The sequence below is a fragment of the Copadichromis virginalis genome, linkage group LG9, assembly GCF_057382275.1.
Source record: "Copadichromis virginalis isolate Kocher_CV1m ecotype Utaka linkage group LG9, C_Virginalis_male_GT1.1, whole genome shotgun sequence".
NCBI lineage: Eukaryota > Metazoa > Chordata > Actinopteri > Cichliformes > Cichlidae > Copadichromis > Copadichromis virginalis.
The window spans coordinates 15623141-15636162 of record NC_140626.1 but is presented as its reverse complement, the minus strand read 5'-3'; the positions used below and the strand labels follow the sequence as shown (position 1 = coordinate 15636162).

Genomic DNA, 13022 nt, shown 5'->3' with positions numbered 1-13022 from the left:
GCAGGTCTTGGAAATGGAGCCATTACCACTTGATGCCAGAGGACACCTTGTGCATAACAGGAAGACTGTGGTAGAATCTGTCATAACTAGGTATATTATGCCTCGGGATGAAAAGAAACAACAGTCCAAACTCACCCATAACTGTTAAACTGGACAGAATGGATGTGTGACTTATGAAGGTCGCAGCATTTGATTTAGATCACTTTCACAATCCTCGAACCATTCAGTGAACCTTTATTCCCAACCACCAATCTCTAGGACTGAAGCCAACATGAAGTAACAAAAACAAAGCAGTCAGACTGGCTACAAAACCAAGTTAGTCTAACAGGCAGAATAAATGAACATAATTACCAGTAACCAGTAACCTCAGGCTCTGCATTTTTAAGCTTTAATTAAGGGTTTTGGCAGCTAAAACCATTTTGCTGGCTCCAAACCCCCCCAAAAATATGTTGGCCAGAAGCGAGAACTTACCTGTAATGAATGAACAAGCTAGCTCCCAAACCCCAAAACAACACGCTGTTTCAGAATGCAGAGTCTATAAGCAGTGGGAGATATTATGGAAGCTGTGTCCAACTTCTATTTATTTTTTTCTGCCAGTACCTCATGAATAAAAGGCATCCCATCCCAGGATATACGTGCTTTGTCATCTGGAGAGCACTCAGGATAACTTAGTATTGAGCTGTATTGATCTTGTCTCTAAAGGGGACAAGTGGACCCAAACCACGACCTTCCACAGCAACTAGATCCGCTCAATGTAAGAGTCAAGGGTTATGGTTTTCCTTTCATGTAAGACCGTACTTTCTTTATTCCATTTTTCAATCTACAAGTGAAAGACTTTCTACATTTCAAGGCCCAGGTGTATGAAGTTTTAATGAACCTCTTTTTTGCTAGTGTGTTGAGTTTAATCATACCTGGTCTACCAGGTCATCTAGGCCAGATTATGCCAACTGTTAGGACAACCACTGCGCCAAGTAAAATAGCCTCTGAACAAACAGAACAGAAAGAGGTCACAGGTTCATTTTAAGGCCAAACTGAATAGCCTGTTTAATAACTAACAGCCTCTCCAATGTAAAACCTGAATTGTTGATAGAAGCATTGGATTACTAATGCAATGAGGAGACGAAGAGTTTGAAGATGAAATATGTTTAAGGGGAAAAAAGGGAAGCAAAAACCCATTAATTTAATGCATTTCACTCTTTCCATTTCCAGAGACCACATTGCACAACATCATTTCTAAATGCTTTCTATAGTCTTTTCAGAACTCGTGAATAGGACTTGGTATTTACGCTGAGACACATTTAAGTCATGATAAACTTGAGCTGAAGGTTAAAGGAGATACAGTAAAAGGTTTAGATTATTCTTTTATTCATCAGCCTGCATGTTGGAAATACGAGTTAATATAGAAACACTTTTAGCTATAAATATGACACTGGAAAGAACTGCAGGTATCTGGTGAAAATCTACTGTAGTTCTTAAGGTCTTTCTTGATGTCTGAGTAGTCTTATGGCGCATCAGAACAAATGTGAAGTGAAGTTTCATCTCATGGGTTTCTGGACCATTTTGAAATCCGCTATTATTAGCCCCTAACAGCCAATGGAAGAATTACTTCCTTCCAAAGTACAATCAATACTTGGAATTGGTTCACGGGAGGATATTTCCAGAACTTCTAAGGAAATCTTACAGTTTCCCTTACTTTTCTTCAAGTCCTCTATTTTGTTTTTCTCAAAGTTGAATATACACCTTCAGCTTCCTTTAAAGGGCGACAATAAGCTTGCAGATAGTGGGTGGTCTCAGTAAAATCCACAATCTACAGGAGAATCTCATCTGATATGCTATCACAACACTAAAGGTGAAATATATTGAACTTGCACTGATGCATATTCGGCTCCTTTTGCCCCAAGTCGATTTGTGCCTTTGAATAGAAAACTTTACTATGCTGCAGGTCTAAACACACCATTAACAAAACGACAGTTTTTCAAATTCTCACTGCTGGGTCTTCAAAAAACAAGAACTTCATATAAAATAATATTCTCCTAGCCTGTTTGCCCAAGATGGACACAAGAATCATCAACATCAAGCTACAATTCAGCCCTTTTACATGGTTCCTACTGCTTAAGATAATGCAAAAGACCTTTTAAAATTATGATAGTATGAAATCTCAAGACCAGCTTTAGAATAACAAACATGGAAGCAGAAACACATCAATTTCTTGATGGTTTATTTGATAGTTTGATAGGTCTCATCGCCTTGCGTCAGGCTCTTGTTAAACATTAAAACAACACGTCCCAAATGGTACAAGCTTGCTGATAAGGTTTACTTTGCTAGAGCTGCATGCAAACAACATACCTTTTACATTTTAATAGGTATTGGTTTCTGCCACTGATGCAAAATCTGGATTTAATAGCTAATTTTCATTGAATTTGCATGCTTGCTAGCAGAGACTGCATTTGCTCTGAAGGTCCCGACCACAAAACAAAATGAGCGTTTTGATTCTGCTGTTAGGATTTGCGTAATAAAGATGGAAGAGGTATTCATTGATTGGCTCGTGCTTTTTTAACTTAAGCAATTCAGCGATGTAATATCTTTGAAGGCTTTCTAAGCATCTGTAGGATTCTTGTCTTACCTCAGACCATGTTATTTAAAAATCCAGTGTGCTTCAGTACAGAGCCAAACAACAGAAAATACGGCAGTGTCTTAAATACTTAGGAGCTGTATCATGAGTAGATAATGTACATTATCCCCCAATAAATGTGAAAATTTAATTATTTCTATTGTCCAGACAGTGAACTCACAGCTGATAACATGGCGCCTTAGGGTTTTAGACAACTACTCGACTATCTGCTGTGGATTTGTGTTTTCTGCAAAGAGCTGCCGTCCTACTGCTGCAGACCCATGACCACGGCTGCAAAGATAAACCACAGGAGCACAAGTGAAAATGTTTCTCACATGTTGCTGGGACACATTAACCATCTGTGTTGCTTTTAACCTCCACTTTGGCGCTGATAAGCAGTAATTCGAAAACCATGAAAGGGTTTCACGTTGAAGAATGTCCCCTCTAATGTTGAAAAAAGAGAAGAGAAAAGGTGTTGTGCATTCAGATGTTTTGAAAGGATTTCCAGCCTCCTACATGTGAGGCTTAGGTTGCCTTTCAATTTAATTTAAATTCTTTGGAGAGTTGTTTAGGCATATGAAATATTTTAAAGATGTCACCTTGAGCTCTCTAGAGAGCTGTGAAGTAGTTTTCTTTTTTCCTGTCAGTTTATGGAATAAAGCATAATTGGCCTTAGCCAGGGCTTCAGAACATCAAATTCTATAACTGATTGCCAGGAGGAATTAGCCATGAGCGAGTAAAGGCCATGCAGTGCTTTGGTCGTCCTCAACCAGTTCTTGTAATCAAAATTCAAGAACCTACTATGGCAGATGAGCCACTGCCAACCCCCCCCTGCAATTTCCATATAATATGTGTCCGGCTTGTGAATGGAAAAGGATAATGTATTCTTCCCCTTGCAACACTATAATTTGTCATTATGGCAACAGAGAGGAAAGCGTGTGATAACAGCAATATCCTATTAAAAAAAGAGAAGGAAAAAAATCCTGAAGAAAGAACACTGAGCAAAAAAAAAAAAAAGCATGCTGAAAGAAACACACACATGCATGAACACACAGAAACACACAGTCTATTTCAATATGCTTTCAGTGAGTAAGCAACACTTGGTGAGCCTCGGAGAGAAAACTACATATTGCAGTTAAAATATGGAAATCAGCGGCATTTTTCCCTAGGAGATGACTTGAGAATAACCCACTCGAGAGGAAAAAAATAAATAAAAATTTGGCCATTTACATTGTTTAACATGCAGCACAAGAGCAATCGTCAAAGAATATGGTTGCTAAGGATACACAAGCCTTTTCATTTCGGCCTGTGTTGGGCATCACAAAAGCATATTGTGAATTCTCAGCCGTCCGGCGTTCTGAAGAAAAGCACCTTTGAGAAACGGTGCTCTTTGCATGCTGATCAGCTTTGGTTAAAGTGTTATTACATTCGCTCCGCACAGCTTTTTTGTTAATTGACAACATAGTAATTTCTCTCAAGGATGGAGGTTTGCAGTCTTGAGATTCAGGTGCAGAACTGGCAGTTGGGGGGCCTGCACAACAACGCGCTCTGTTGTGCCCACCAGCAGCAGTGCTGAGACGAGCAGCTGGATGTGGAATCTGTGATGAGAGATCAGCTCCCTCTTTTGTCCTTTCACTTCAGCATTCACTATTCAGCCAAAGTTTAAGGCTGTGAGACGACTTCACAATTGACAGAGCCGACTGAGCCCATCACCTGTACCGTTATCCTTGGCTTTAACTTTTACAGTTGAACACCATTAGACACCCAATATACTTACACAAAAATTATGATTCCATTAATGTTCATTGCATTGAACCCAACACATCACTAGATACGAGATCAGAAAAATGAGGAAAAATGAAAACCGTTTGGAATGAATCTACACATGTACTTTCGTTTTACTTAAATTGCATTGGAAAACACTATCTAACATCATTAAAATGCTGGTTAAGGTTAGCAATAAGGTTAGGGTTAGGGCTGGAATACATGGCTGGAACGTGCATTATAACGGGACCGTCATTCTACTGGATTTAATCCATAACCCGGTGCATAGTTATAAGAACCCAGCGTTCCTCAGGAATGCTGCGGGACTTGACAAATCGTCATTATATTATGCCTTGGGGAGTGAGAACGGGCTGCCTCAGAAAGCATCTGATGTAGTTCTGTTGGATTCATCGACCTTCAGCCTGCACTGGTTTGCAGCAGAGTGCAAACCAGTCAAGATAACAGTCAGCACCTGCGACTCTCGGTGCCTCCTCCGGACTGGTGGAGATAGGATTCCCCATGTGAGATAGTTTAAGGATCTTGGGATCTTTTAATGAGTGATGGGAAGGTAAAACAGTGAACTGCTCATGGTAAAAAGAGCTGGCCAAAAGGTGGAGCTTTCATATTAGCCATATATCTATATTCCAACTTCAACCAGATCTCTTGACCATAGGAGAATGACTGCAAGAGAAAGGTCATGAATATAAGCTGGCAAATGAGTTTGCTCTCAAGAAGCTGGGCTCATCCTTAGAGAACAGGTGAGGATGTTGGAGTAGAGCTGTTGCTCAAGGTGGCATCTGATTAGGAAGTCAACTGGGCGCCTCCTTTCGGAGGATCCCCGGTGTATAAGGACACCCTCGGGGTAGCCCCAGAACCTGATCAGGAGATAATATATCTTGTCTACCCCCGGAACATCTTGGAATCCCTCAGGAGGAAATGGAGTGTGTTGCTGGGTAGAAGGATGTCTGGAGGACCCTGTCATGGAATGATGGACGGATGCCTGTTTGCAACAGCACTTATCTACCCAGGATTTCTAAGGGAAATGCTGCAGAAAGAAGTCAACCGAGCTTCCTTTTGGGAAATTAACCCAGACTGTGTTCCTTCCTTTCTAGTAAAATGTGATTTCACTGGCCGAATATCAAAATTGAGAAAATTGAAACTCAAATGCGCTGACGCCCTATGATTCAATAAGACAGAAAACTACTGACTGAGACCATGTTTACTGACACCACAGACTAAGGGTGTCGAGGCAGTTTCTCCATAGATTTCCACAGAACTGGACTTACCTAAAGGAGTCACCCTCTGCTGGTCATTAGAGAAAAATGCAGCTTTAAAGCACTTCTGCACTGGCTTCCTTTTTTAAATATAAACAGCTGGAGGTAGAATCTGTGATGAGAGATCAGCTCCCGTCTAAGAGCTCAAGAACATACACTGGTCTATCACCATTCAGCTCAGGCACAATAGACCGAGTCCATCACCTACAGCTCACACGCACAACATCAGTCAACAAGCCAATAGTGTGCCTGTATAGCGGTGCTGATGAAGGGATTTTCCCATCGTGCCAAAGGCCAAACAAAAGATTCAAGCCAGTGAATGGAGATCCTGCATACTGTACTTTACTTTGCCTCTTTCCATCCAGTGCTTTTATCAAGAGATTAAGGGTTTTAGAGAGAGCTAAAGAAAGAATGCAGCTCCCCTTCCAGCTACTAGGCAGATTGAGGCTCCTACTCTTATTTAACAGATACCGTATTGTTTGAGAAACAAGCAGCTGTGAGGAAGCTGGGAAAAAAAGCGAATGGGAGGGGCTGAGCCATAGAGCGATGGGAGACTTTAAACAGACACTGTACTATCTGTAAGGATGAATGATAAATGCTTAAGCCGTTTCCATGTATATTTGATGTCGCCCAAGACCTAACGGTGCATGGTGCATGGAGCCCCAGGGCCTCAGAAACACTGCACCACCGGCTCCTTCTTTCTCTCCTTCCTCACGTCGATTTCGTTCGCCTACCTGGCTGCTCTCAGCTCGATTTGTTTGCACTCATGTTTCTTCCAGTCTGGGCTTTGGTTAACATTTAATTCTACCTTGACAGACACAGGCAGGAGACTGTCAAAACGCGGGCCATCAAATAATGAAATGTGAATCAGCTGAGCCACCAGCGGATCAGCTACAGACAGCACACACACCAAATATTGGGGCCCGGTCTCTTTAATGAGCTCTGAGCTGTCTGACTGAACACAGCCATGTCTCTCACCTCTCTGACACCGCTGGAGCCGCGGATTCTGTCAGGCAGGAAAAGCTCTGCAGCAGAAACAAAAAGTTCAATCCTGCTCAAAGTGCTGCTGATACTCGAGGAGGCTTTAAATAAAACATGGAAATGAATCCTGACACGTTGCGTCGAGTTGTTTTCGATCCGAGAGTAACACAAGGTAGGACTGTTGTACACGAGGAGTAATGGTGTAAGCTAGTACTGCACTGAGGGCCAATAAGACAATCAATGACGAATTACATGACACCGGGGCTAATGTCCTTGATTAGTCTTGCTATGCGAACAAATGAAGCGAGGCTCTTGACAATCACATGAGAGACAATGCGGCTCCAATAGGAGTTGATGCGTCAGGTGGTTCTGCAGCAGATGAGCTCCAGTCTCATTATACAAGCTCATGGTCAGGAGACACACAAATCCTTCAAAGTGTGTTTGAACCCTGCTGACTGACCTTGCATATTTAGCTTAACAAAAAGATGTTCAACAATGGAATTAATGAATTTTCTCTATGATTTCCAATACCAAAGTGATTCCTTTAAGCCTGAACACTAAGTTATGAATAATAAGGAATGATCAGCACACTGTATTTCATTTGAAATAAATATGACCTTTAATTAATGAGGCTTATCTGTGAAAGATGGAAGCGATTGGACTAAAAACAGGCAACAGTTCACTGAAGTTTTTACAGGCAGGTTTAACTGCAAGGATTTTCATTATTCATGGTCTTTTAAAACCATTTCATCAACATTAGTTCTCACAACTCGTGTCTTAAACGACTACAATTAATTAAGAATACCTCCCTGTAACGCAGCTATTATCGACAGTGCTGTGCAAAAGTCTCGAGCCTGAGCTTCTTCTGCTTTGAGCAACAGTTCTTCAGGGTTTCTTTAGACATTGGCAGCTTTTTCACTTATTTTCAGTCCAGGCCTTGTACCTGACCACTTTCACAGGAATGTTTTTTGTGTACGCATAACAGCGAACTTAGCAAAGAACCCATTTTAAATTTTATCTTTAGGCACTTTGTTACTACCAGCCTGTCACAAAAACACAATTTGTTCCCATTTCTTTAGCTGAATCTCTGAAAAATACCAAAGATAACACAGTTTGACAGGCATAAAATAGTATTTTTGTACCAACAAGGTGATTCCTGAAGAGCTATTAGCTAAAAACTTGGCATATCGCAGCATCGTGTGCAGAGCGTCCCCCCAAAAAATTTGTAGAAACTTGACAAGTGGAGGACAAAAGAAGAAGCGGCAGGCATAAAAAAACCCCATCTACTGCAGATGAGCAGTAGCTGAAAGTCATGTCCTTAAGAAATGAGAAACGATTCAGAATGTACATCAGAATGTCACAAAGTCATTCTTAAGGAAAGGAAGCAGAGAGAAAAGACTGAGGTATGCCAAATTACACAAGAGCTGGAGTGAAAATCAGTGGAAACAGGTCTGATGGAGTGATGGTCTAATAACTAATAACTTTATTAGCAGCGCCCTCCTGAAATGCACCAACAACATTGAGAGTAACATCCTCCTCTCCGCCCCTTAATGCTCTCTGGTTACTATGGTAACGCGTAAATATTTCTTTCAAAATAAGACACGCAACTACAACACGGGAAAAGACCCAGGGAAACCGAGTTAGCGATAAAAACCCTGAAAACCATAAATTTCACACCTGAGCCTCAACTCTTGCGCCCTGGTACCAAACGACTCACGGACCGGTACCGGGCCGTGGCCTGGGGGCCTGGGTTTCAGCCAGTGGTGTTGGGCTTTTGTCAAAACTAATGAAATTATGAGCACGACAAAGAACAATCAGATTTTGATCCACCGTTCAATAGCATATGGAAAGCATTTGATTGGCAACAGCTTTGTGTTTCGGCATGAAAAAGATCCCAAACACACTGATGATGCTGTAAAATCATGCTCAAACAGGAAAACACACAAATATTCCATGCCATTTTGCAAACAAAATATAAAGAGAGGTGGCTCAAGATCTCTGCAGAGTTCTGTAAATGTTCTTAAAAACTGCTCAGAGTAACATAACAGACAGGTCGGGTGTGAGCAGAGAGTACATCAAGCTGACGGCTGACTTGTAAATTAGTGGGTTTAAATGAAGTGACGGCGCAAAGTCAAACAAAGCTCTAGAACTGGAAGCTTTTTTTTGCGCCAAAGGAAGGAAGACTTGGAGAGATGATTTTAAATTACCTGACCTTTTAAAAGGCATTGCTAATCTAGTCACATGAAACAGCAATTTATGAGGGGGGAAATGTTCATTTACTAGGAATGAGCATCTATCAATCATGGTGACAGAGGTGTACACTGGGGAGAGGAAACGGGTGGAATTAAGGGAGGGAGGATGACACAGGAGAGATAAGGAGGGAGGGAGGCGAGGGAAAAAGGGAGCCAAAAGCAGAGGGAGAGAGGGAGGCTGAGAGAGCGGCTTTAAATAATAACACACTAATGCTAATGTTTCATAAAAAGCTAAAGCATGGGTGCGCAAACAGTATCAATCACAAGTGGCTGGAGGCCTCATTTAGAAGCCAAATGAAATCAAAGTTTGACCTTTCTGCCCTCTGCAAGTTCCACAGGCCTGTTCCAACAAAGCCATTTGTGTTCACCTCCAGCTAATTAGTTGAGTAAAGAACAAATTGTACATTTGATTAATGTGGTCACACAGATAGCAACTGAACCTGGTCCAAACATTACAACCAAACTCTTTCCACTCTCAGTTTAATGGAGGTTATTATGCCCACGTACGTATGCAGAGTATAGGAAGCAAATTGGAGGTGTTGGAAGAGGCTCGTGGATGTGTTTCTGAGAGCCGTGTAATTGTATTTTTTACTTAGCAGCGAATGAGACGTTACCTATTTTCCTTAAGTGGCGTTTGATGAAAAGACAATGACAAGATGGAAAACAGCCAAGGAGTGAAGCAGCACGTAGGGGGACGCGTCAGCTGCACTCCTTCAAATCTGAAGAGGAGCATAAGAGAGCGGAGCAGAGTGTGCAGCCTCGCTCTCGTGGTCTCTAAAAAGCGCTTGAAAACAACATTTTTTTAAAAATGCAAACTTTGCGTGGCTCTCGAAACAAACTTGCCGCTGTCCCCCGGGGATGATCGACGTGGTCGAGGATGCTTAGCTTCCCCAGTCTTTGTTTTATTGCTTCTCCATCTCTGGCTAGGCCCCATGCCTGTGCTCTGGGCTAGCACTTCAAACAACCTAATGTCCTATATGTTGCAGCCAACCGGCTGGTCAGGCCACAGCTCTCTGCCAGCCATCTTGCATACTGTACAGCCAAAGCTAATATTCAACACTGAGGCAAAGCATGTGAAGGGCTTAAAGTGTGAAAACGTTTATGTGTGTGTGGCGAGGAGAGGTCTTTGTTGCCGAACAACTCACATTTTTCGAGCGCATCCATCGCAGCTCCCATTTCTGCCTGTTGGATGCTAGATTAGAAATTTTTTTTTTTAAAGAAAAGGAGACAGAGAAAGAGAGAGAAAAAGGTCTTTAGCATATTTAAAATGTCCTTTTTTTTGAATTCCTGTCAAAAAAGAAGAAGAAGAGAAAAATACCCCACAACCAATATTGAGAGGATTATCAAAAGTGCATTATATTTGTTTTCCAAGGAGCCCTTCTTCGCTAACAATCTCAGGTAACACGGTGCACGCATTTCCAAAAGGTAAGCCTATCGGCGGCTCTACGCTGGGCACTGTTTACTCCTGCAATTCACCATCCCCTCCTTATATATTATGTGGTGTGTGATCATAGCCCAGCAGTGGAGGTGGCTGGGAGCTTAAGTCATGTAAATACAAAAACAGTAAGCTGCCAAAGATTCTGTGGAAGGGACAAACTTATCGCCAGCTTAGTGCAAGAGAGAGCGGTTTCAAGTAGGGGGTCGTGGAGGGGATTTTCACATGTGTGTGTGTGGGGGGAGGGCGAAAGATGTTTGATGGATTTAGGTTTCATTTCTCGCAGGCTCAGCTGCAGCTTTATCGTCAACCCCTCCAACCCTGAAAAGGCCTCGGCGCAGAGATTCACTTTCTTTACTTTACAAAAGCATGAATATGCGAACACACACAAAAGGTGTGCAACTCAACACTGAAGGGGGGGTTATAATAAAAATAAATAGATATGTGTGAACACAATAGCTCAGGTAGACCTAAACACAGCCCCAGCAGCAGCGCCGCCTCGTCAAGCTCTCCTCGGCAAAAAGTGATATTTCCATAACAGAATTTACATCGGATCAATAACGGATCGATTCAACTTTCATGCTGCATAATGTCTCTCGCAATAAAATAGGCCAGCCAGAGCTTAATTGCTATAATAAACACCATCAATAAAGTGCAGCCATTATTCTGGAGCCCATTAGCGGTGCATTGAGAAGGAGAACGCCTTGTCTTGTTTGTGTCTTATTATATTGTACCATCTTACTCACCTTGGGCCTTTGCCACAGCCGATTCGCTCTCCTTTGAAATACACGGCGACGGTGTAAATGCGCGCGTGCGACGGCCCCACCGTCTGCAAGGTCCTGCAAAATTCAACAGAGGAAGGAGGGCAGAGTTTAGGAATAATAAGAAAAAGAGAAGCACAAGGACACTCGGGGACACAGTCCTTCAGAGAAATACAAAAAAAAAAGTTTTGAATTGGAACAAATGTAATTCGACTAAAGAGCGCTCTTTGAGAAGACGCACAATCCATCTGAGGGACACATAAACAATTTTTAAAGCCTCCCAAAGTCCCCGCACTCATCTTCTGACACCTAGATCTGAAGAGGAGTGTGGGGAAATAAATAAATAAATAAATAAATAAATAAGTGACACGTTGAGAGAGGAACTGAAATAAAAGAGTGACAACAGTCTTTGAGAGACCTGCGAGTCTTTGGCGCGCTAGAAGGGTAAACAATGAAAACGCTAAAGAGGGAGAGATGACAAGAGACTATCACTGAAGTAATTTACAGATGTACCTCATTTAAAAAAGAAGAAGAAGAAGGAGCCAGATGTTGACTTTGTTTTATTTCTGCAGGGACATGTGTACAAGACAGTTGTTTGAAATGTTAACATTAGCATAAACATCTCAGACCCAAGCTGTGAGTCACCTAAATTATTCACAGACAATTTACTTATTTCAGGAGAGCAAATCCATTTTTAATGCAACGTGGTCACTTATGACACTTTATCAATAATTCAGCCCCCTTTCTCGATTACAAATGAAGAAGCGCATAGCATGTGCCGAGCAAATTAGACTCCTGCGTGCGCTGCTTTAGCCAAATCTCGACGGGGAGAGCGTGTCACTTGGAATTATCGCGGCGCTAAAATAACACAAAAGGAGACGGAATAAAAGGGAAATCTACGGGGCCGTCGGGAAGTCGTTGGCGCTGCGTTCATGCTAAAAGCTACTTCCAGACTGGGGCCACTTTCTGTACAGTGCGAGATGGGTGTATATGTGCGCTCCCTGGTGTGTCGAGATGTACAGGAAAGTGATAGAGCGCGGGGTTGAGGTGTCGATCTGTCATCAGCCAGGCACATTCACCAGGGAACCTTTAGCAGGGGGCTCGGTACATTAACTCCTTTCCTTCTCCTTTTTTTCCCTGTCCTTTCCTGCCTCTTTTGGTAATTTAGTCTCTTTCTTTCCAACTCACACCCTAGTCTCACTCTGTGTTTCTCTACCCTTGACGCTTGTAAACAAATCCCGCAGACTTCGAAGACCGACAGCAAGACAGATTCGACGCTGAACAACTGCTCTATGAAATGCTATGAAAGTTGTATGAGTCTGGCTTATCGACCAACAGGGGTCAGGTCATCTCACGAGGTGGTCAAAGGAATGCTCAATATTACCGGCTGCTACTGTGTATACATCAAACATGGGGAAAGAAAGAAGTAATTACGCTCAAGGATGGAGGGGAAGCCTTCCATTCATCAGAGGCTGGGTTTTATGTAAGCTTGTGTCTCCTGTACATGTGGGGCTGTGTGAATTTTTGAAATTCAGGTCACCCAGGAGCTCTATTTGTTTCTCCTTCACGTTCTTGTGGGCAGTGGACTTGGGGAGGGAAGTGTTGATTGCGGTGTCAGAGCTGTGCTGTGTCAAAAATTTTTTTTAAAAAAATCGCCATCCGCTGGGCAGATAGACGGAATAATAAACACGGGGGACTGGAAAGACGATTAAATAAATACAAGGGAAGAGAGACGGGGAGGAAAAGGGGACAGATTAGATGCTGAATTGTGGAGTTCATTGTACGCCGAACCGCTCCGTCTCCAACCACCCGTGAGCCTCGAGACGACCCCCCCTCTTTTTTTTTTTTTCTGAGAAAACTGTGTTTGCCAGCTTCCAGTGGTGACACAAACACTGCATCGTGGCAGCTCTCAAAAGCTTTCTGTCAAATGACACTTGCTCCTTG

At 42.4% G+C, this 13022-nt stretch overlaps 1 protein-coding gene across 3 annotated transcripts in view; it reads right to left on the bottom strand.

The window, feature by feature from the left end:
• The window catches only part of drosha (drosha ribonuclease III), a 143619-nt gene that overhangs the window by 3267 nt on the left and 127330 nt on the right, over positions 1-13022 (bottom strand). For all 3 annotated transcript variants that reach the window (XM_085467946.1, XM_085467944.1, XM_085467947.1), the window contains 2 exons: positions 11064-11156; positions 10028-10074 (listed from right to left, as the gene is read on the bottom strand). In XM_085467946.1, the coding sequence (XP_085324072.1) occupies positions 10028-10074; positions 11064-11156 (140 nt within the window). The remainder of the gene's footprint in view (positions 1-10027; positions 10075-11063; positions 11157-13022) is intronic.